The sequence below is a fragment of the Aulonocara stuartgranti genome (genome assembly GCF_965226115.1).
Source record: "Aulonocara stuartgranti genome assembly, chromosome: 23".
Taxonomy (NCBI): Eukaryota; Metazoa; Chordata; class Actinopteri; order Cichliformes; family Cichlidae; genus Aulonocara; species Aulonocara stuartgranti.
In genome coordinates, this window is record NC_138958.1 from 50,674,662 (window position 1) to 50,699,543 (window position 24,882).

A 24,882-nucleotide genomic window follows, 5' to 3' on the forward strand; every position below is an offset into this window, starting at 1 on the left:
TCTGACTGAGCTGGAGCTGTTTTGCAAAGAAGAATGTGCAAAGATTTCAGTCTGTAGATGTGCAAAGCTGGTAGAGACAGACCCTAAAAGACCGGCAGCTGGAACTGCAGCAAAAGCTGGTTCTACAAAGTATTGACTCAGGGGGCTGAATAATTACACACACCCCACTTTGCAGTTATTTATTTGTAAAACATGTTTGGAATCATGTATGATTTTCGTTCCACTTCTCACGTGTACACCGCTTTGTGTTGGTCTTTCACCTGGAATTCCAATAAAACTGATTCATGTTTGTAGCTGTAATGTGACAAAATGTGGGAAAGTTCAAGGGGGCCGAATACTTTTCAAAGCCACTGTAAGTTACTGCTTGAGTCATTATTGATTGCAAAGTTCATGAATTCATGAAAAAATTAACTTGGTGTGTTGCTGCTCTGCCTGCATGCATGTAACAGCATGTCATTGTGCATAATGTGAATTAAAAGGCTGCATCTAGTCACATAAATAAATTCAGTGTACGTAATACTGCTTTTCAAAATAAAAGCAATTTATGGAAGAATGAAAAATATTTATTATCGCTTTGAAAAAATAATAAATGCCTATTTTGTCCTTTTGTAACCGCACAATCACACAAAACGTCCTTAAATATAATTCAGTACCAGTGCAGACACTGGTCTATCTAACAGCAGCCCCAAAAGTCAATCCTGATGGACTCACATGTTAAATAGCCCCACTAAGCACCATCAGAAATCATGTGCAACACCTTGGATTTTGCTAGCTTGCTGAATACATGAGTTGCATCTGCAGGCTACTAACCAACCCGCAACCCTTAGCTGACAGCTTATAACGCCACGCTTTCATGCAAGACCTCTGTCTCAACAGTGTACTTTAACTGGATGAATTTCAAGTGTGTCCCTAGTGAACATAACTGGCCCTGAAGCATAAGCAAACTGATAAGCAGGTTGGAGCCCCCCAAGAGCACAGGAAAGATCTATAAATGTGTATTTATTGTGTATGTGTTATATTTATAGTAGAACGTAAAATATGGGGGCCTTTCTGTGTGGAGTGCATGTTCTCTCCATGTTTGAGTGGGTTTCTCTCAGTCCACAGACATGCACTTAGTGGGGTTAGTTGAATTGTTGATTCTAAATAACCCATAGGTGCGAATGGTTGTCCATCTTTTTGCATCAGGCTGGCAGTCAGTCCAGAGTGTACCCTGCTTCTCGACCTGTGGCAGCTGGGATAGGCTCCAGCCCCCTGAGACCCTGATAAGGATAAGCGGAAGAGAATGGAAGGATTTTAAGAGACTGACAATTTAAAGCTACTAGTTTAATCATTTTCATTGTCAGAGCTGGGGTCACATGCATGCACAAAGATACACAAGATGTGTGTCTTTGTGGCTGAAAACAAAAAAAGGAAAAAGAAAAAAAGCAGCAGAATAAATTTCAGTGAACCGTTTTAAAACTGCACCATCTGCTGGGTCATTTTATTTCAGTCCAGCACAGTAAGTCACAATAATGTTTGTGCCAGATGTATTATGAGCAAGAACAGACACTATATAGTCAACATTGTTCATCGGCGTTTGCATTTCAAAGGTGTTTTCACCCACCTGTCTCCCAATTGCATGTCGCTGTACATGGATGATCTGCAAGTCAGATGCTGATTGGTTGACAAGTTGACCAGAATAGGGAAAGAAGTATAAGTGGAGTTTATGGGGGATGGAGAAACCTGAAAGTACAGTGGCTGTAGTGGGCATTGTTGTTAACACTCAGTTTCATTTCATAACTTTGCATGGTAGACCAACAATAGCACAAGCAACACTTCCTCCATCTGACAACAAGCACTGTCTTCAAGTAGATTTGGCCTTCACACTGCACCTGCTGAAGCATAAAAGAAGCGTTAAATGTGGGGCGGTCCCTGAGGCCTGGCATGGTCTCGCAAACAGCTTTTAGATGAGGGACGAGAATAAGGGCAAGTGCACAAATGACATCAACAAAAACAAATAAAAACCTCTAAATTATTTCCTTTACTTACCTTATTTACTTCGTGACAAAACACCTTTGTGTTTCACAATGTTGGAGTGAGATTTTGCAATTGTATTAGATGAATAAATGTGTAATTTAAAAAACAGCAAAGCGAGTGTCTCTTGTGTAAAGCTAATAATTCAAAGCCAGCGAAATAAACTAATCTTACCGTTTTACTAGCATAAAAAGGAAAGAATGAATAAATTCACCAATAAATGTAATATGCAGCGGCGTTTTTATTGTCATGTGCGACGTCCAACTGTTGAACGTGGGTGCATGTTCGCACAGGATCCACTGGGTGGCGCCAAATAGCCAGCAGTTATTGTGCAGGGACTCAAAGGCTGCTGGGAAATTTTCTCCGAGGAAGTAAGATGAGATGCTAAAGTAGCTGGCTCCACAGAGGTAAGAGTTTGATAATGTGAGGCATTTATCGGGTCACAACGCTTACACTGACACATTAATGATGTGAAAAGTCGGAGTGTGTTGTTGGCGTGTGGCTGGGTGAAAAGTGACGTACGTAGCGTCCATTTTTGTTTGCCAGGTGTCAGCACGCGCCTCGCTAACCCGCAATGTGTTTATGAGAGTTTCTCAAACACCTGCGGTGTTTACTTTACTCTCTGTTGGCTGGTTTGCCTTCGTAAACCACTTTGTTCATAAATTGCAGGTTTACCGATGACGAAACATTAACAAAGAGGAACGTCTCAGAAGTTGCAGCTGTCTGCAGTCATGGTGAGTAAACTGAGATAGAAATGCTTTTATTTTGTAGGATCACGCCACTTATTCTACCCTCAACTGACAGACGAGGCATTTTCAGGAGCACTCTTTAGCTCATGTTCTTGTATGCTAATCACTGCGATCAGTCAGAGAGGACATTTTCAAATGATCAAGCTGAGAAGACCTTTGCTCATCTTTCTCATCAGCAGGAGGACATAAGCACTGTGATGTCCTGGTTTTCCAGCCCGGTGTACAGCCGATACTGGCAGCACTATCGGCAGGCCATGGCGTGGCATCAGAGGCACAGGCGCGCCTACAGAAAGGCCTTGGAGGCTGCCTACGGCCCCTGCTGCTACCAGGAGGAGGGGCCCGGTGACCGGCCTCGCTATGCTGACTGGAGCTCTGCAGAGAGCAACAGCGAAGACAAGGAGGACGATGCAGAGGAAAGTAGCTCGGAAAGCGAGATTGAGTGCGATGTGAGCAACATGGAGATCAGCGAGGAGCTCCGGCAGTACTTCGTCCAGACTGAGCGACACAGGGAGGAGCTCAGTAAGTAAACAAAGGGGAGCAGGTGCTTTAAAAGGTCCATTTTTAAAAGCGCAGCCTCTCCAGATGTTTAGTCTAAGGTGAGGAGCCTGTCTGGTATGTGTCCAAAAATGGTCCGTGTTGTCGTTCTTGCAGAGAAGCAGCAGCAGATGGAGGCGGAGCAGCAGGGCAGCTACGTGCCGGCCGATCAGGACCTACACAGCTTCTCGTTGCGGAGCAGTGTCGCCCCTCCCTTGGAGCGACCCGGCGAAAGACGCACGGCCGAGATGAAGAAGCTGTACGGCGGGGATGCGGCCAAGATCATGGCCATGGAGGCGGCGATGCAACTCAATTTCGAAAGAAACTGTGACCTGAAGCAGCCCAAGTACTGGCCCGTGATCCCGCTGAAGCTATGACGCCGTAAACAGTTTGATCTGGAGACGATCCATGCTCTGATCCCTCTGCGAGTTGCTGATGTAGAACTAACGGGTTTAGGAGGTTTGAAGTTATTTCAAGGAAGAAAACAAAACTTCTGCTCGGCCAAACACGAACATCCCCGACCTGTCGGCTGCTGCTCCAGATTAAAAACCTCTGGCTGTGGCAGTACGAAACACGAGGTTTACCCTACTGCATAAATTGGTTTTTAATTTATGGCATGAAACACCAGCACTTAGTCCCCCAAAACATCCTGTTGGTTCGGCGCTAAAAAGTGAGAAGCAGCGTGAGCGGAGGGTCAGAGTTGCAGTAAATTTGCCCCCACAGGTGATGCAAATGTATTCAAACAGCCTGCGCCTGTGTTTCCTCCTAATCTCTTTTTGTTTACCCTCTGGCTCGGTGATGTTTCATGCTGCAGTAGCTCCTCTTATGCCTGTCAACTTAGTTTAACCACAAAAAACATTGTCAGCCCCACGTCCTCCCCCTCCCTCCCCTCCCTGTGTTCAGATTTGGGAGCGTTCCTGCATGGCTGCCTCTGCCTACACAACAAGAGTGATTTGTTGTTGCTACTTCTAAAGTGCGGTTCTCCGATTCTGACATTCACTGGCTTCAAAGCCACTCGTGTGAGTTCTCTGGGGAGGGGGGGTGTTGACTATTCTGTTTTATCTTGTTTGTGTTTGCACCAAGCTGCTCCGTTTTTTTTTTAAACGGGAGGATGTGTATTTTATATGATTTCTGTTTGTAATAAAGTGTTTTCTGTCCACATGAAACTTCCTTTGCTTTCAGTAATTTTTAGTGGCATCGCTGTGAGATGGAAATCCGATTATATAACTGCTCTTCAGCACATTTCTGTACTCAGAAATAAAACTGTGTAATTCAAGTTGGTTGGTTGGTTGTTTAATTAGAATTTTTATTTTCTCAACATACATTAAAGCTTTTAGTGTCAGACTTGGAAGATTTATTTCTGAATTTGTGGGGTAGTGGATGCAAATGCAGTTTTATTTTTCATTAAATGTAATGATTTAATTATTAAGTGTTGACACTAAAAAAAAAATGCAGGCATTTTGTGTTTTTCTTACTTATCAAAAAAGAAAAAGGAAGTGAAACTGTGATGCTAGCACTTTCAGTACTCTGTATTCAGCTGCTCAGAAGGGACGTTTGGTATTTCAGTCCTCTGATTCCCCTCTGCGGGGTCATGAGATAAATCGGATGGGTCGCGAGATTAACGGGAGCGGATCTCTAATCTTTTTGTGAAGTACTGGATACTTTTTCCCCCTCAGTGAGCTTCTAAAGAGCTTTTAAGCACCTTGAGCGACTGATGTTGTGATTTAGTGCTATATAAATAAAATTTAAATTTAAATATAGAAAAATTACATATTTGACCAGTCTTCTTCATTGAGTTGGTAGACTTCATTTAATTTGTTTGGTTTCCCAGCATGGACCCAACCTTTAAACATAGTCCTCAAATTTTCAGAATGCTTGAGGTTGAGGCTTTCAGAAGGGCTTTTCGGAGTTCAATGTTAGCCTGCTTTTCCATTCCAAAACCAGTTTTGATGTATATTTGGGATCATTGTCCTGTTGGAACACCAAACTGGGTCCACATTTGAAACCATCTAACTGTTGATTTAAGGTGAAGTTGGAGAATATGGAGGTAGACTTCGTGCTAAAGAAGTACCAGTAGCAGCAATACAGCCCCAGAGCATGATGACAGCTGATACACTGTTGTTAGGTTGGAAAGCTTCACCTTTACTACTGCAAACTGTGACCAAACACCTCAACTATAAAACTTTTCTCCAGATGGTGTTTGGCTCGTCTACGTGGGCAACTGCAGATTTTATTTGAGCTTAAAGGTGCTGGTTTTGGAGCAGTTGCTTGTATCTTGGTTGGGGTTGGGTTGCTTCTAAACCTCGTAATCAATTTCCTAAAGATGAAGGTTTGGTTCTTCGTCCAGGTCTTTGTAAAGTGGTGACACATCGGAATGACTTACACTTGTTGTTTTAACCAACTGATTAGCCAGTAAATAGAGTAAATAAATGCAAATTAATTTTAAAATCACATTTATCAATAAATAGATACATGATTTAAAAAACATGTTATACAACAAGATAACATGTTTGTTGTCTGCAATTCATTATGATTATGAAAGTCACAGGAACACATTAGAGAACATCGGGTAATTAAATCTTTTCAATTATTTTCAATTATTATTCAATTAAAAATGAAAACTATAAATAAAAACAAGCTCATGTAAAAATATACTATTTTTATTGACAAATAAATATTGAAAAAATTAAATATTTTTCAGAAATATTTTTCATATAAGTTGTATATTCAAAATTGTTATTATGACTCATGAGTCAGTGATTATGGGCGTCACAGGAAAAGTAAATGACATGATGATGTGATGATATGATCATTTCATGAGCAAAAAATAAAGAAATATTTTCATGAATAATTTATTTATTTATTGCCAGTGAATAAATAAATAAATAATAAGCTATTTAAGAAGAAAAAACACATACATAAATATTCAATGAGCGAACAAACAAATGTAAAACAGATTTAAATGAGTTAAAGCTGGGCTGCGCTTTGTTAAAGTGGACCTCTGTCTTATAATTAGGCGAAGAACTGACCAGGACACTTGTCTTGTGCGTTTGGATTAATGAAGCCTTATCCATTTCTAACCCCGGGGTGACGTCACCCCCCCCCCCCCCCCCCCTCCTCCTCCCCCCTCTGATTCCAGAACGGGCCGTGCAGTTGTTTTCATTCTGCCTCCCCCCTCCCCTCTCCTTCCCGACCTCTCCAGACAACCTGTGGACATCACCTTACAGTCACTTACAGTGTCCGGACCAGCTTCCACAACAGCTGAAAACATGGGTAGGCGAACTGTGTTTTTACATGTTTGCTGTTTTTGCTTATTTTGCATTTCAACTCTTGCACAGGGGAGCGGGTTCATTTCGTGATGGATGCTGCAGAGATCTGTCCTGGCCGTGTTGAGCTGCGTGTTGTCGGTGTGATTCTTATTTGCATGTCTGATTATCACTTTGAAGCCTCGGTCTGTTAACTTTCACCGTTTCACTCTGAATATCTTTGCAGCCTTTTGTCACACGATCACTCTTCTGACGCTCATTAGGCAGTTATGGTTTCAAATCAACGTGCCCGCGCTCTCCTGCGCGGTCGTGTATCTGCTGATTGATGTCACACTGTGCCATCAGAAGACGCTGTTGGTGTCTTGGCAGTGGTGCACGCGTGTGAGTGGAAAGGGCATGGATTAAAGCTTTTACACCTTTAGAGAGAGGGTGGATGTAGATTTCATTTTAGATTTAGACTAATTTTCCTTCCAACAATCCGGACATGTTCCAGATCTTTTTAAAGATGTTTTATAAAAGTTCAAAATGTACAAAAATCCCATCCTCGCCAAATCACGTGATGCATTTCTCCTGTTGCAAGGTAAAAATGTGACATTCCTTGGCTCTCGGCTAGCACACAGCGGTTACCTCTCCCCACCTTATCTACTCATGTGAGAGTCGATGTTGATTGGATTAAGAGGGAGTGATCCGCTCCCCGCTGTGGATTAAACGGGCTGGACACGGAAGACAGTTGTTGCGTAGAGGTGGATGCTTGTTCCAGGGTTTTTGCACACTCGTTGTTCTTTTATTAGCTCAAATCTGATTGGTAATCTCATTGAGATTAAGATTTGCTTTGTTTTCAACAGGAAACAGAAAGTATGGCACAGGAAATGAGAAGAGAAATAAAGAAATACAAGAATTGTTCAGAATTAAGGGGTTTTATTTAAACAGTGGGAAGGGAAATATCTTTGTAAGTAGTTGTGCAAAGACAGTTTGATGTTCTCCTCTTGACTCATAAATTGGAAGAACTGATATAAATGGCCACCATAGTTGTATTACTAATGCCATGTACACTATTTAGTTTTATTTTCTAGCTGAAAACAATGAATGTTCAATTTTGGCACACAACTGGACACATTGCCAGTTTAATTTTTTAGGACTTAAAGAGCAGAAATTAATAAATTTTATTAACAGGCCTAAAAAAGCTTTTTTTATTTATTTTTTTTAAATATATATATATATATATATATATATATATATATATATATATATATATATATATATATATATACATTTTTGAAGAATTAACCACACATTTACATAGTATTGGCCCTCTTCTGCCGTGCGCATGGAGCGTTTAATTCTCTGAGGGGCTGTAACTTTGGTTTCTTTTGGTCAATTTACATGATTGACACTTCTTTTTAATCGTTTGAGCCAATAGGATCACAGTAACGGCTCATTCAGTGAATTTTGGTCTGAACATGATGAAACTTGGTGTTTGGAGTCAGTAAAAGCTCTGGAAGCAAACCAGCCTGTCTTTAGCCGGTTACATGAAGTCTAAAGAATTTCTTGTTCATCTCCAAAAGTTGATTCTGTTCATCTGGACGTAGCGTTTTGTGGGAGAAACGTTTCGTCACTCATCCAAGTGACTTCTTCAGTCTCAGCTGACTGCAGGTTTCCCCAAATCTTATAAACAGTATATTTGCATAATGACTGAAACCAGCCCACTGAAGGAACAATGGGCTGGGAGGTCAGTTCCTTAATCATTAATATGCAAATTCGACAACCACTGATCAATGGTCTTGAGTACCATTCACAGAGAGTTGGGAAATGTCTGCAATCACAGCATTAAGATGTAAGATGGCCAAAGATGTACCCTTAGGCCCCCTCCTAGATTCAGAGATGGTTTTTCCCTTTTCACGTAAATGGCCTCCTTGACTCCGCGCTCAAACCAGCGTTCCTCCCTGTCCAGGATGTTACATCCTCATCATTGAACGAGTGTCCACAGGCCTGTAGGTGTAAATAGACTGCAGAGTCCTGGCCTGATGAGGTAGCTCTTCTGTGTTGTACCATCCTCTTAGCCAGAGGTTATTTGGTTTCCCCGATGTATAAATCCTGGCAATCCTCCTGGCACTTAACAGCGTACACTATGTTACTCTGTTTGTGTCGGGGGACCCCATCCTTTGGGTGGACCAATTTTTGGTGCAGCAAATTTCTTGTTTGGCTTTGTTTGTTCAGCGGCCTTCTGCACATTTATGTGACTGCTTGTTTAATCGTGGCTTGTTTTCGGTGTGTTTGGTGGTTGTAGAAATTGTTTTTATGACATTTTAGCTGAGATTCAGAGGTTTCTGTGGATACCACACGTCTTTCTCCCCCCGTGATTAACATGATCTCCTCCTTTTTCCCCCGGTACCGGGGGCGTGGGGCTTAAGGCAAAAACCTTGTAAATAAACCATGTTGCTCTATTATGTTTGCTTGGGAGGACCATCCTGCTTTTTTGTGATACACAGAATCAAGAGGCTTCAAAGTGGACAAGCATTTAAACAATCAACAGATTTGCATATGTACATTGTATATAATGTGTACAAAGATTTGTGTATCTAAAGTGAAACATCTACATAATGTATGCCAATATATACATATTGTAATTTTTTGCTAGAAATTGACACCAAGAAACTATGGCACCAATACTGGTTAGTCCCAACTTATAGTTGCTGTAGTCATTTAGAATTATCTAAAATCAAAATGAACATTTTCTCTAATCTAATGCAGCTTACCTCTATGGGGCACCGTTTGTCAAGTGAAACACGCTGAAATTAACGGCAACATTTTTCCACATTTAGCTCAAAGCCCCATATACCTCATGCTAAGGTTGGTATATTTGAAGTCTAGGGTCCTTTGCTTTAGGAAGAAGATAAACTGAGCTCTGTGATATTGAACAGAGGTTATATACCAAGCAGTGTATTTATAGTATACAGTATTAATTCATGGGTGCAGAGGGATAGCTGTTGACATGCTAACACTTCTTCTTCATGGCATGAAAAGAAAAAACAAACCGAGGACAAGGCGCAGTCTGGACTAGTGCTCACGTTCACGTGTCTTTTTTTTCAGAGGAGAAACAGATTTCAGAAAAACTGCAGAGACGCATGTTTCATGTTTTTGTTAAACTGGCAGTTTCGTCTGTTTGTGTTTTACTGGAGGCTGACCTGAAACCAGCAGCGTTCAAGTTGATCTCATTAGGCCACTTATTCAAAGTGTTTCTACCTCTTACTTCTCTGCCTATTCCCTCCACGTCTGGATCTCCCCCTCTCTCTTTCTTTGCTTTTCTCTCTCCCATTCATAACATCTGTTTCCAATAAGCCAGCAGGTCTGTTTATCTCCTTTAGGCTGGTGAGAAGTTGAGAACAGACAGGATGTAGCCAAATGACATGATTTACTGCAATGGAGAACAGGAGCCATTTTTCTACAGGCAGCCGTCGTAAACTTCTCTACTTTCAGCTCTCCAGTTTTGCCTGTTATTTCCCCCCAAACTGCTACTTTAGTCCCATCATCGTCAGCATCATCATCCCATCTTTCATCTGCATCTGCTCCTCTCATCATCCCCCTGCTCATTGTCTTCATCATTATTCTTTCCACCACCACCCCTCCTCCCCTCCGCGTCCCCCTTCGTGAATCTGCTCTTTGTGCTCTCGTTTTTTTTGCTGCAGTTCGTCTCTGCTCGACTGCGCGTGGAAACTCGTGTCCTCTTCCATCCTCTCCTGTGGATTTTGCTCGGCGCTGATCTGCAGAATGGATACTGAGCACCACAGCCGTCGAGCAGACAGACTTCAAAGGCTTCAGATTTTCAAGGACTGTTTTATTCTGAAGGAATAAATGATCACTGAGCTGGCAAAAAGGGAGAAAAGTGGACCGATCCACTGAGCTGATTAGAACAGCAGAGTACTGACACTAAAGCACTGCTGTCATTATGACAGCTTGACTGTGCCCCAAAACAGACCACAAATACTTGTTTTTTAATCTCTGTTTATTAACTTTGCAAATATGAAGTCACTGCATGGTATGCTTGTGTAGAAAACTGAATAAAGTAACCAACTATGTAATCTCTATAAACAGTTACTATATGTAAATGCATAAAATGTGCACCAATCATTTCAGCAGATTGTTTACCTGCACGCAGGCTAGTTGCGTGCAGGTAAACAATCTTTTTCCTGGAGAAAAGCAGGGTGACCACCTGATAGTCATTTAGCTTTCCTTTTTTTAATATACTCTTGTAAACAATGGCTGGTGCACAGATATGGGAATCTCCAAAGACTGTAGTTTGCTGAATGCACAGGAAGCCCCGTAAAATTGTCCGTGACGCCCAAAGGCTAAGTCAGCAGAGTAGCTGATGGGTTCCCAGATTTTCAGCTGTGCATGTGTACTCAAGAAATAGCCCACTTCAGATGTAGTCGCGCTACTGGAAACGCCTCAGCTGGAAATGCCTTAGTTGGAAATGCCTTAGTTAAGCGCACAGGAAGCTGCTCACATGGTTCCCACTTGCATATGGTGCCCAGTGCTGTTTGCACATCAGCACAATCCAACATCACATGAAATTTGCACTTGGAAGCTAGCAGGTCAAAGCGACTGATCTGATCTACCGATGCTGGATATTTGCATTCTCATTTGCACCTGTGTTGGATGATGTCTAGAGAACTTCAGGGCTGCAGTGTCTGTTCAGAAACAGCAAAATGCTTCCTGTGTCTGCATAGGTTTGCTCCTTGTAGTCCAGCTTCCTCAAACTATGGAAGCTGGTTTCCACCACTGGAACAAGAACATTTGTGATCTGTGAGTCACAATTTTGAGTTATTAACTCAAAGTTTCAATTTAATAACTCTTTTTTTTTCTTTTTTCTTTTTTGGTAGTTTTGACTGATTTCTTAAGACTTTTGAGATAGCAAGTCAAAATTTTGAAATAATAAACCAAAGTTGTGGGGAAAAAATATTATGTTTTTATTACTTCTTTGGTTTTTTTTGCAGTGTTGAAAAATGATTCATGAAGCAATGATTTTGAGTAAACTGCAACTGAAATATATTTAAAAAAAGGAAAACTTTATTCATTCCGATAGTTAATCATGAAAGAAAATGTGCTTGGCAAAAAAAAAATTGAATGTAAATTTCTGAATGAACTGGAACAAGTAAAGTTCATTTTACATTGTGCTCCTGCAACAAAATTACTCTGTGGATAAAACAGCTGTAAGTGTGGTCACAGATTTTATTGCAACCTATTGTAGCAATGCGTTTCTGTCACACTGTGAGGAAAGTCCTAACATTTTAGTGCCAGTCACACCTCTCCAAGCACCTTTCTATTGTGCCGTTATTCCCTGTGCCATGTTGTTCTCAGGCTTGTGTCGTTTTTGTTCAGTCAACAGAGTCAAGGAAGACGCTTGTAACAGTTAGGTGAAAAGCTTGTATGCTTTTAACTCCTGCAACTACCTAAAACAACATCCCTCCCTCTTGAAACTCTTAGAGGAGGTTTGATTTAAACTGACTGGAGCAACGCAGACCTCAGTTTTTAAAGCTGAACTTTGATGAGGTACTGTGGGGCTGGTGAGAGGATTGGTGCCGAGAGCATGGTGGACTGTTGATGATCACACGTGGAGCTTGAGAAAGACAACAACAGTTGACGTGGTTTGCTGAGAGTTAATAAATACCTGTTTGTAAGCCTTCATCGCAACTATGCACAAAGCGCTTCTTTACAGTCTCCTAAATGACGAGAATTAGTTCCTCAAAAAGATTTGCTCATTGAATCGTGCAGTGCTTGATCGGAGCTCCAGCTGTGCAATCACACTCGCTGAGCTCACAAACAGCTGAATGGTTTACACTCCTCATGATTCATGGCCTCCAGGTTTCCCTGCTGAGTATGAGAGAGATGGTCTCTGCTTTGTAATGACTTTTAAGTGTTTTCTATTTCTTTTAAGATTCAATCAGTTTCACTGTTTAACGTGTTGAGCCTGATTCCAACAGATTAAGTGGCCCACTCTCACTTTGAAGTGCATTTAGTAAACTAGCTGTACAGTGGTTTGTGTTTATCTGACAACCTTTAACATCTCAAAAGAGAGGAAAGAACTGCGTATGTGTAAGCACATGAGAGGCCATTATTACCTTGTTCTAACTCCAGACTGCTCATTACCAAGAAGAAAGAATTTAACTCTACCCCTATGAACACATGACTTGAATCTTTTCCATTTTACAAGAGATTCTGACTTCCAGTGGTTGTGAAAAGAAGATCATCTAGAATTACTTGTTTGTATTCATTTTCACTATAGAGCTCTCATTTTGTCTTGTCTTTATGTTCAAATATAGTGTGCGCCTTTTTCTGAAAGAGAGAGAGAGCTGAGTGTAAAAGCAAAGCTCTTGATTTACCGGTCTATGTCTCTGCCCTCACCTATGGTAATGAGCTCTGGGTAGTGACCAAATGAATGAAATTGTGCATACAAGCAGCAGAAATGAGCTTGCTCCGAAGGCTGGCTGGCCTCTCCCTTAGAGATGGGGTGAGGAGTTTAGCCATCAGGGAGGGTCTCAGACTAGAGCAGCTACTCCTCCACATCGAAAGGAGCCACTTGAGGTGGTTTGGGCGCATTCTGGGTGAGGTGTTCCAGGCATGACCCACTGAGAGGGCAGACCCAGGACACACCGGAGAGGTCTGGGAACGCCTTGGAGTTCCCTCAGACAAGCTGGAGGACGTGGCCGGGGAGAGGGAAGCCTGGGCTTCTCTACTTAGGCTGCTGCACCCGTGACCCGTCCCTGGATAAGTGAAAATAAATGGATGGATCAGCTGCAGCCCTTATTGGGAACGGTCTTCACTTGGCTGACTAAAACTGTTGCCAAAGTGCTTGCTCATAGGGGGTCATATGATTGTTGGGTTTTTCTCTGTATCTATGAAGTGCCTTGAGGCAACTTATGTTGTGATTTGGCGCTATATAAATAAAATTGAATTGAATTGAATTAAAACGTGTTTGTCCTACTGCAGCCTCCATAGCTGGGATAGAACTGAAATAGGTAAGAAAACTGAATTCAGTTGTCTTCAATCTACTGGCATCTAGTGATGAGATTTTACACACTGTAACTTTAAAAACTCCTAAATAGTTACAGATAACAAATGTTTGGGAAATCTGTTCATGTTTAATTCGTCTAAAAGAAAAAAATATCAGCCTTTGGAGATTTTTGAATCACCAAATATCAGTAACAGTCTTAAAAACTATCATTATTTTGCCCATAACAATGTAAGAAATGAACTAGTAGTATTTGTTTTTCTCTCTTACTACGCTTTTTATTGATTTTGCTATTGTTTGAAGGCATCTTACTCTTTGTACAGTGTGTTTTAATGTTTTGAAAGCTGTTGCTTAGTACCCGCCCCACTGATTCGGCCTTGACTGAGGCCAATATGTAAACACAGCCCTCACACTTGCTTTCATATTCAGGCTCCTTAAACTCAGCTCAACAGCCACTTTTTATGTGTCGGAATCAGTCGGCGTTGAGAGGACCTGTTGCCTTGACAACGCACTGATGCACAAAGCTGCGAGGCGGGCGTCGTTTCAAATCCCGGCACATGCAAACAGTCACACATCAGATCTCATGAGCCCACTCGGGCAAGAAATAGACAGTACATAAAAATACATACACATGACCCACAGACAGCAGGGGATGCCATTCTGCTTCACCTCCCCTCCCTCCCCTGCTGTTCCCCCACCTCTGCAGTGATGATGATGGTGAAGAAGATGATGATCCCACCCTGCTTTGCATTTCCTCCACACAGTGACTCATGGCGCGCCTGCACACTGTAGATGGGAAGCATCTCTTATCCCACATTGCTGCCAGTGTGTGCTGCAGTTCCGTACAGTAGTTCACAGGTGCAGCAGTCACATGACTCTTGAAGGGGGGGGGGGGGGGGGGTCATATGATGCAGGCAGGCAGTCTGAAGTGGGGTGGGGGTGTGTATATATATATGTATGTTTGTTTGTGCGTGGTTGAGGTCGAGGCTGGGTGTGCGCGCAGTTGTTTGGATGACGATGACAACGTAACATCATGTGGAGCAGACTGTGGACCAAATCTGGGCCAGCAGGATTAGTGGCTCGTCTGATAAATTGCTGAGCGGAGGGTGCCCTGGGGGGATGGGCGTGTAGACGCGTGTGTGTGAGTGTGTGTGTGTCTCTAGGTGTGTGTAGGTTAACCCATGCGTAGTGACAGGAGTCAGCTATTGTAAATAAAATGAAATGTATGGGAGATGCTCTCCCAGTTAGATTTTATTTCTGCACAGGAGAGGGTGGGCGTTCGGTCAAGCATTTTGATTGTGTGAGTGAGTGTGAGGATGAGGGTGAGATGCTGAAACAGAAGCTTCAGTGCTCTGTTGTATTGCAATTAAGACTAAGAAATCACAATCGCAGGGAAAACTCTGAGCACAATGACGTGCAGGCATTTCAGCCAGCATGGATGATGACGAAGCATGACGGGATTAGTTTGCATGAATTTGCATTAAAGTTGCCCGTGTGCCTGTTTCAAGTGTGGAGTGGAGCTAGAGATGGAGGGGACAGGAACATGGAAAGAAATCCCATTTGTTTGGAACATTCCTTTAAAAATCCACAAAAACACTGGCCTGAATGAAATGTTTGTATTTGTGTTGACATCTTTAGAGTTGTGTGTACGTGTGTGTGTGTGTGTGTGTGTGCATTCAAGGTAGATTAACCTTTGTCAGCATCCAACGTTTTGATTCAGGAATGAGAGGGAAGTGTCTCCTTGGCGACCGACGGCAGAGGGCGGAGGCGAAACTGGGTCATCATAACCACAGATTAAGAGACCAGATCTGGACGCACATGCACACACCAATGAGCAGACACACACACGCAGATGAATAAAGCCAGACAAGTCACAAAGGCACATTGTTTCTACTGATAAATTAAAAGGATTGTCTCAGGTTAGAGATGAGCAAGGTGCAGAACTTCAGCCTCACTCTCTGGCAAAGGTTTTCCTTTTAGGGGAAGCCAAAAGCCCATTAAAAAAGCAAGGATTAGACTAAAGCGACAGCGGGAGGCTCATAAAGCCGTCGCTGAGACAATGTTTGTGTGTGCGCGCGTTAGTGTTTGTACCAGTCTTTGCATGTTTTTGCTCGCTTAAGTGATGGTCTGTTTTCAGCATTAGTGATACAACTCTTATATTTGACTAATGGAGGCAAACACCCAAACATCAGCTGCTGTCACACATGAACTCTGGACAGTGTCTGCAGAGTCAGAGTCTCTGGTTGCCCTTTCTCGCATTTAGCAGCAGGAGATTCAGACACATTAGCGCATGCAGGAGGCAGGACAAGTCACACCCAATCACTGGCTCTGAATTTGGCCGACAGTCACCCACTCTGTCCTTATATGGCCACATTGGATTCAACCAGTCTGGCTGAGTAATGTAAAGAAAAATCAGTGCTCCAGTGTATGTGTGAAACTGGTTATTGTGGGGTGAAACAAGCAAGCTGTGGAAAGAAGAACGAGTACACAATACAATTTGATTCGTGAGCCCAATAAGTAAAGTTTACAAAAAGTAACTTAATCGATGCTTTCTATTTACCTTAGAAGTTCGATTTCGAAAACTTTAAGGTGATTGCTTTGGTTGCAACGGTAATATACATCCATCCATTCTCTTTCGTTTATCCAATTCAGCGTCGCAGAAGGCTGCAGCCTATCCAAGCTGTCATAGAGCGAGGGGCGGGGTACACCTTGGACAGGTTGCCAGAAACAGACAACCATTCAGACTTATATTTACACCTATGGGCACTTCAGAATCACCAGTTAACCTGACCTCACTAACTGCATGTCTTTGGACTGTTGGAGGAAGCCAGAGTACCCGGAGAGAACCCTGACAACCACAGGGAGAACATACGAACTCCACACAGAAAGGCGCAGTCAGAAACCCAGAACATTGTTGCTGTAACAGTGCTAACCACCGTGCCACCATGCTGCCAGGGCTGAAAATGAAGCTAAGACAGAAGTGCCATAAACTGCAGTTCCTCTAATGGCTACTTGAGTGATTCAATTTCCCATCAACTCTGATATTAAAATGCACAACTATACAAGAGATATAACCATGTTTGCAGCTTGGTACAAAAATGGCTTTGGTCTGAATAATTAGTATCCTTCTTCATATTCTAAAAGTTTGGCAGCCACTTACTTCAGTTCAGTTCAACTCATGTCAAAGCAGTTTGTATTGTACGATTAAAACCTTACAATAATAGAGAGAAAAAACCCTAACCCATGAGCAAGCACTTGGTAACAGTGGGAAGGAAAAACTCCCTATTAACAGGAAGAAAGCTCCAGCAGAGCCAGACTCAGGGAGGTGAGGCCATCTGTCACTGACCTGGTGGTGCTGTCTTTCTGGACAAATATGGTTGGTTTGTTTTTGTTGCATAATTCAAGCTGAACTGAAACTGTTCAGTTCTGGTATTTTATACTCCACCCTGTCATGCCCTTGTAGTCCATTTTTCAGAAGTTTGTTCCTATGAGCTTACTTGGTTGGCATGGTAGCTACGTACATCACTTAGCTGTAGCTACAGGCTACTAATAACTGTGTCATCATTTCAGCTAAACCTTTTGCCATCACTCAATTTTGTAACAACAGTTATTATAAAATAGGTATGTGTCAACCTGAAACTGAAAGCTTTATATCCATGCAACCAAAAAAGTCGACACAACTGCAAAGCAGAAGAAACGGCCCACCTTTAATTCTCCGTATACTGTTTCTCCTGAAGGATCATTTCATTCTCACTGACATAGAAGTTGCATTAGACAAAGACAGGCACAAATAGCTCTGAGTGGCGCACAACTGATTTCTCTAGGCACGGACCAACAGATACTGCAGGTCATCATGAGGCCATCCTCTGGGATCGGAGCTCATGGCTTCATAGCTCAACAAAACAGATGCTTAATGGTGTTGAACAGCGTGTCAGGAAGACAGTTAAAAGGTCAACGCGATGCCTGTAGTGAGACTGAGCGTCACACACAAGACAAAGGAGCAGATTATGGAAACAATAACAGGCATTTGAACTTTAGTGCTCTTTGTCACTGTACATTCATCCTGCAATTTGTTTGCATTGGTCTTTTGACAAAGTGATGCAACCGTTCAGATGTATTTATTTTGCAGCAAATCATAGCATAAATCATCTCAAGGCAGTTGACACAGTAAGGTCAAGACCCTTTTAACTCTTTTCCACATAAAGACAAACTCCCCTGTACCCTCAATGACAGTTGTGACCTCAGTATATATCAGTAAAGGTGTGGTTTAATGACCCTTAGTATAGTTTCTGGGTTTTGAAAAGGCCATGGGCAGACAATAACTTCTGATGCACACACAGTCATTTTGTTCCAGATGGTCAGTCACATTCGGTGACTCAGACAAAAAAACAAACAAACAAAAATAGTTATATTTATTTATATAGCACATTTAAAACAACAACTGTTGACCAAAGTGCTGTACATGTAAAATAAGATAAGACAGGCCTTCTTTAAACTGCAGCTCAATTCATGTTCAAGCCTTTCACCTCTATCTACCGAAACGCTGTCAAACCTAAAATGAGGACGTGGGCGCAGCGAGTGAAAGATTATCCAGGCAACTTATCAGCTACCTTGGCTTATCAACAACCTTAGGGTTGCCAACTGTCCTGTTTTAGCCGGGCCAATTCAATTCAATTCAATTCAATTTTATTTATATAGCGCCAAATCACAACATAAGTCGCCTCAAGGCGCTTCATAGATACAGAGAAAAAAACCCAACAATCATATGATCCCCTATGAGCAAGCACTTTGGCAACAGTGGGAAGGAAAAACTCCCTTTTAACAGGAAGAAACCTCCAGCAGAACCAGGCTCAGGGAGGGGCGGGGCCATCTGCTGCGACCGGTTGGGGTGAGAGAAGGAAGACAGGATAAAAGACATGCTGTGGAAGAGAGACAGAGGTTAATAACAGATATGATTTAATGCAGAGAGGTCTGTTAACACATAGTGAGTGAGAAAGGTGACTGGAAAGGAAAAACTCAATGCATCATGGGAATCCCCCGGCAGCCTATGACTATTGCAGCATAACTAATGGAGGATTCAGGGTCACCTGGTCCAGCCCTAACTATATGCTTTAGCAAAAAGGAAAGTTTTAAGCCTAATTTTAAAAGTAGAGATAGTGTCTGTCTCCCGAATCCAAACTGGAAGCTGGTTCCACAGAAGAGGGGCCTGAAAACTGAAGGCTCTGCCTCCCATTCTACTTTTAAATACTCTAGGAACAACAAGTAGGCCTGCAGAGCAAGAGCGAAGTGCTCTAATAGGGTGATATGGTACTACAAGGTCATTAAGATAAGATGGGGCCTGATTATTTAAGACCTTGTATGTGAGGAGCAGGATTTTGAATTCAATTCTGGATTTAACAGGAAGCCAATGAAGGGAAGCCAAAACAGGAGAAATCTGCTCTCTCTTTCTAGTCCCTGTCAGGACTCTTGCTGCAGCGTTTTGGATTAGCTGAAGGCTTTTCAGTGAGTTTTTTGGACATCCTGATAATAATGAATTACAGTCGTCCAGCCTGGAAGTAATAAATGCATGAACTAGTTTTTCAGCGTCACTCTGAGACAGGATATTTCTAACTTTAGAGATGTTGCGCAAATGGAAGAACGCAGTCTCACATATTTGTTTAATATGTGCATTGAAGGACATGTCCTGGTCAAAAATGACTCCAAGGTTCCTCACAGCGTTACTGGAGGCCAAGGTAATGCCATCCAGAGTAAGAATCTGCTTAGATACCATATTTCTAGGCTTTTCAGGGCCAAGTACAATAACCTCAGTTTTATCTGAATTAAGAAGCAGAAAGTTAGCGGCCATCCAGGTCTTTATGTCTTTAAGACATTCCTGCAGTTTAACTCATTGGTGTGTGTTAACTGGCTTCATGGACAGATAGAGCTGGGCGTCATCTGCATAGCAGTGTAAATGTATGCTATGTCTTCTAATGATACTGCCTAAAGGAAGCATGTATAATGTAAACAGAATTGGTCCTAGCACTGAACCCTGTGGAACTCCATAATTAACCTCAGTGTGTGAAGAGGACTCTCCATTTACATGCACAAATTGGAGTCTATTAGATAGATATGATACAAACCACTGCAGCGCAGTACCTGTAATACCTACAGCATGTTCTAATCGCTCTAATAGGATATTATGGTCGACAGTATCGAACGCTGCACTGAGGTCTAGCAGGACAAGCACAGAGATGAGTCCACTGTCAGAGGCCATAAGAAGATCATTTGTAACCTTCACTAAAGCTGTTTCTGTGCTGTGATGAGCTCTGAAACCTGACTGAAACTCTTCAAATAAACCTCTGCAGATGATCTGTTAGCTGTTTGACAACTACTCTTTCAAGGATGTTTGATATGAAAGGAAGGTTGGAGATTGGCCTATAATTAGCTAAGACTGCTGGGTCTAGAGATGCTTTTTGAGTAAAGGTTTAACTACAGCCAGCTTGAAGGCCTGTGGTACATAGCTGATTATTAGAGATAGGTTGATCATATTTAAGATCGAAGAATTAATTAATGGCAGGACTTCTTTGAGCAGTTTTGTAGGAATGGGGTCTAAAAGACACGTTGATGGCTTGGAGGAAGTAATTATTGAAGTTAACTCAGAAAGATAAATTGGAGAAAAAGAGTCTAACTTAACATCAATGGTACTAAGAGTAGCTGTAGATAATATTACATCTGTGGGATGATTACTGGTAATTTTTTCTCTAATGATAAAAATTTTATTTGTGAAGAAGTTCATGAAGTCATTACTAGTTAAGGTTAAAGGGATTGTTGGCTCAAAAGAGCTCTGACTTTTTGTCAGCCTGGCTACAGAGCTGAAGAGAAACCTGGGGTTGTTCTTATTTACTTCAATCAGTGATGAATAGTAAGATGTTCTGGCTTTGCGGAGGGCTTTCTTATAAAGCAGCAAACTATTTCTCCAGGCTAAATGATGATCCTCTAAATTTGTGACACGCCATTTCCTCTCCAGATTACGAGTCATCTGCTTTAGGCTACGTGTTTGAGAATTATACCACGGAGTCAGGTACTTCTGATTAGAGACCTTAGTTTTCACAGGAGCTACAGTATCCAGAGTCGTACGTAGTGAGGAGGTGAAATTATTAACAAGATAATCGACCTCTGTTGGAGTAGCGTTCAGATAGCTGCTCTGCTCTATGTTGGTACAGGGCATTGAAGATGATAACAGTGGGTGGATTATATTCTTAAACTTAGTTACAGCGCTTTCAGAAAGACATCTACTTTGATAAAGTCTACTCTCCACCGCTGTGTAATCAATAATTGTAAATGTAAATGTTATCAGGAAATGATCAGACAGGAGAGGGTTTTCAGGAAACACTGTTAAATGTTCAGTTTCTATGTGACGAGTGATGATTGATCACTTCCTACGTGGATACAGCTTAAATCTTAACAACTTGCATTTAAACTGTTGTGCAGCTATGCTAATGGCTCTGTTAGCTCACAACACAGAAGTGGTGTGTGCCAAATGCTAATTCCGAATTAACATGCTAATGGAAAGCAAGATGATGAATAAACACAAGATATAGCTGATATTTAGTATAACTAAAGTACAGTATAAATTAAAGAACACTGACCTGTCAATGATGCTGAATGAAAGTTATTACCGGTCAAAGGAGCTTGCAAAGAAAAGCGTCTGGACTTCTTTAAGTTGCTTGAAGACGTTTCACCTTCATCCGAGAAGCTTCTTCAGTTCTAAGGTCAAATGGTGGAGAGTCCCAGATATAAACCTAGTGGGAGTGACCCCCCACAGAGGGACAAAAGGACCCCCTGATGATCCTCTAATCGCCTGAGCCAAGGTGGGAAACTGGGCGTGGGTCCCAATCAGCCAGAGTTTCGGGCGAGCTCATTGTGAAACCTGGCCCCACCTTATCATGCGAATTCCTGAGGTCAGATGGCCCAGGATGTGAGTGGGCGTTAAGGCGTCTGGGAAGGGATCTCAAAACTGGATTATAGATAGCAGACAGTTGGTGTCGTAAACCCCCGCCTCTGTTCAAAGATGGTCGCTCACAGTGGACATAGATGGCTTCTTTCACTCCTCTTTCAAACCATCTGTCCTCTCTGTCCAAAATGTGAACATTGGCATCCTCGAAAGAGTGTCCTTTATCCTTAAGATGCAGATGGACTGCTGAGTCTTGTCCTGTGGAGGTGGCTCTTCTGTGTTGTGCCATGCGCTTGTGAAGTGGCTGTTTGGTCTCTCCGATGTAGAGGTCTGGGCATTCCTCGCTGCACTGTACAGCATACACCACGTTGTTAAGTCTGTGTTTTGGCTTAAAGAAGTCCAGACGCTTTTCTTTGCAAGCTCCTTTGACTACGATGACCTGGGTGACTGAGAACCTTCACAGACAGAAAGTTATTAACATTTCTCCTAATGGGGAAATTTAGAGTGAACTATCCAGCAGTTGTTGAGAAATTTCACAATCATCAAATTGCTCTCCTGATATTTAGACTGTAGTATTGATATTTTAACCTTTACTGGTGGTGATGAAAAACAAAGCTTGCTGAAGTCAATAGGAGTTATCCTCTGGGGATCATGAACATCTCTGGGAAAGTTCTTCTAATCCATCATGTAGTTGTACAAAGATTTCAGTCATCTCCATAAATGTGGTTAAGGGTGCTTCCTGCTGCACTTACAGATGTGCACTCAGAAGAAGCGAAGCGTCTTGTGGGTGATTCACGCTAGACAACTTGCTTATTTATTTACACGCACTCTAACAGTGCACAAGATGATTCTTCCTCACAACAACAGGAAGCGTTCAATACACTGGCTGCATGTCATCAACAGTAGCCTTCGGCTGAGCTGGTCGTGGGAGCAGAAACGATTTTACTGATAGCACACTGAGAACTTTCATGTCATGGTTATCTCCTTGATTAGATTTTAAGTTTTGGCTGATGGGACATAGAGCCACAGCCACATGAGAAGTTTTCTAGGAACTGATAGGATCGCTAAAAGATCTCAATCACTGCAGCCTGCCGGCAGTGTTTCCCATCTCCATGGAAACAGCAGAGCCTGTATCACTCTGAGACAAGACTGCGCTGATAAAAAGGATGTGACCACCTCCAGAGTATCACGATGGTGTAGAAATATTTAGATTGAAGTCAGTTTGAAGCTGCTCATGGCTATCGTTGCAGAGGCGCTCATAGGCCCGGCGTTCTCCTTTTCTTCCTTCTTTTATTCAACATTAGCTGCACATCTGCTCCCATGAAGGAGCTGCAGTGTGCTCGTTACTGTAGTACGACCCAATTTGAGCGCCACTTTCCCTTCTGTGTCGTTCTAATGAGGGAAGACAGGCAGTCGACAGGCACTCATGCCTTTGCCTTTAATGGACCGAGAGAGTTGTGCAGGCAGATAAGAAAGTTTCTGCAGTGCTGCAGAAGCACAGAGGCTTTTTTTCAAGCTTAACAACTACTTTAAAATGACCTAGATGTTGGATATTTTCCAAAATCAGCTGTTGCATGGGTCACTTCTGATCACGGGCTTCAAAAGTTTGCATTTTAAATATTTACTGGCGTCACTGACATTTCCCTGCATGCCCACAGAAACAAGCACACTGTTTAGGGTCCAAACTACAGTCCTAGTCTCACTCTGTTGTTAATCATTTCACAATAATACACAGAGGCACAGTTCTATACCTGACTGCCACCCCAAACACACAAACACAGTATGCATCCCTTTGATGAGTCAGTTCAGTACAAAGGAGCACGACTCTAAGGATGGCAACATGGCACAGTTGGTGCACCCTTTTCCTTTCATTTTAAATGAATTGCCATGTAATTTGGTACATGGCAATTCATCTGAAGAATATTCATTCTTCAGATCCTGCTGACTTTGGTAATCTTCCCAATTTGTTGTTTTAGTGAAATGTCTGAACAATGAATTCATGCTGTAGAACCACCAACAGATTTTAGCTGCATTTGTGAAGGTTTTGGCTCATTCTGTGACTCACACACTTAATAATGTTACACAATAATCTGTGAGGTGAAGTAAGAGAAGTTTGGAAGAACTCTGTCTTAAGAAATCCTGCTTGGAATTCCACCATAAAAAGAAACAGTTTTGTTGCGCCTTACTTGGTAGGAATTATGAGGACTCTGACTTTCTGACGTCTCTGGAACGCCAAACGGCATGTTGTGTGTGTATGCGTGTGTGTTTTTAACATCGTGCACATGTGCATGTGTGTGGCAGGGTGATCGTGAAGAGTGCCAGGAAGCACTGTATCTCATCTTGTGGACAAGTCCTTAATCTGTGTGACCCAGCAAGGGATTATGGGGGTTCTGAGAGAAAAATGGGACTTGAAGCTCACCCTTCCAGCCTGGTAACTGACAGTTTGAGTTTGTGTGACTCGGTCCTTTTGCATTTCTTCCCTCCTTTCTTCCATTTTTTTTGTCCCAACGCATGACTGTGTTTTGCTACAGATCAAATTAACTACAAAACAGAATTATACCATTTACTGATTATTCAATATCCTCATTGTATGAGCTCTCATTGTTCTATATGGACTACAGAACTGCATAGACTGTAGTGCTTGGCAACTAGTACAGCTAAGTGAAAAGGAATAATCCCCAGACTTAAACTGAAGTCATTTGGTTAATTTGACAGTGAATATAAATGGCCAACTTAAGCATAGCAGCCCAGTAATTTCACATTATGTGTCCGGAGGGAAATTTGTTTAGAAAAAAGCTTCATGTTGAGGTATTTGGATACATTTGCCAAGGTTGTTGCTGATCCTGTTTCTACTGACTTTAGTGGGAAATGCTTTGTTTTAACAAGATGATGACTTTAGCCTCAAGCTATCAGTGCTTAGTGGGCAATAAATGCAAAAATGTATTTATAAATAATCACTTGATGGTCATTAAGGTGGATTTTTTTTTTTTTTTTTGGCTACATTGTAAAAAGAAAGAAAGAAAATTTACTGGTAATTTTCAGCCAATACATGATCCGTTTTTTATGGAAGTTTGCGCAAAAATGGTAATTCAGCTCATAGTTTTTCTTTCCTTTCATTTAAAATGTTTTTTGCTGATTTTTTTATTTTGTATTTCTGTGTCTAAATTCCCTTTTAAAGCTGTATCCATTCATTTTCTCTCACTTTTTAAGCAACAATGGCAAACATTTGCTGTTTCAGGTTCTCGAGCAGAACAGTTTCCTTCATGAAATTATAATGATTAACTTGTTAATTAAAAACTCCAGATGAATCATTATGGGAGCTATTCACAGCCTTTGTATCACTGTGGATTTTTTTTTTTTTTTTTTTTTTTGTGGACC

General features: G+C 41.9%; 2 protein-coding genes across 5 annotated transcripts in view; both read left to right on the forward strand.

Moving 5' to 3' along the window:
* The first annotated feature begins 2,315 nt into the window (after positions 1-2,315).
* LOC309700158 (gem-associated protein 8-like) lies at positions 2,316-4,719 on the forward strand. 4 transcript variants are annotated; one of them, XM_082523604.1, is made up of 4 exons: positions 2,316-2,420; positions 2,683-2,747; positions 2,942-3,281; positions 3,414-4,716. In XM_082523604.1, exons 2-4 carry the CDS (start codon positions 2,745-2,747, stop codon positions 3,671-3,673), a joined length of 603 nt encoding a protein of 200 aa, XP_082379730.1. In that variant the 5' UTR covers positions 2,316-2,420; positions 2,683-2,744; the 3' UTR covers positions 3,674-4,716. The 4 variants fall into 4 exon arrangements, with proteins under 4 accessions (XP_082379730.1, XP_082379728.1, XP_082379731.1 ...); XM_082523602.1 differs by having other exon boundaries at positions 2,317-2,420; positions 2,939-3,281; positions 3,414-4,686; XM_082523605.1 differs by lacking the exon at positions 2,316-2,420 and adding an exon at positions 2,430-2,531 and having other exon boundaries at positions 3,414-4,719.
* Positions 4,720-6,447: 1,728 nt separating this feature from the next.
* The window catches only part of LOC309700781 (neuronal membrane glycoprotein M6-b-like), a 49,559-nt gene continuing 31,124 nt past the window's right edge, over positions 6,448-24,882 (forward strand). The window contains exon 1 of the mRNA XM_082524583.1: positions 6,448-6,569. Coding sequence (XP_082380709.1) covers positions 6,566-6,569 — 4 coding nt within the window. The 5' untranslated portion in view covers positions 6,448-6,565. The remainder of the gene's footprint in view (positions 6,570-24,882) is intronic.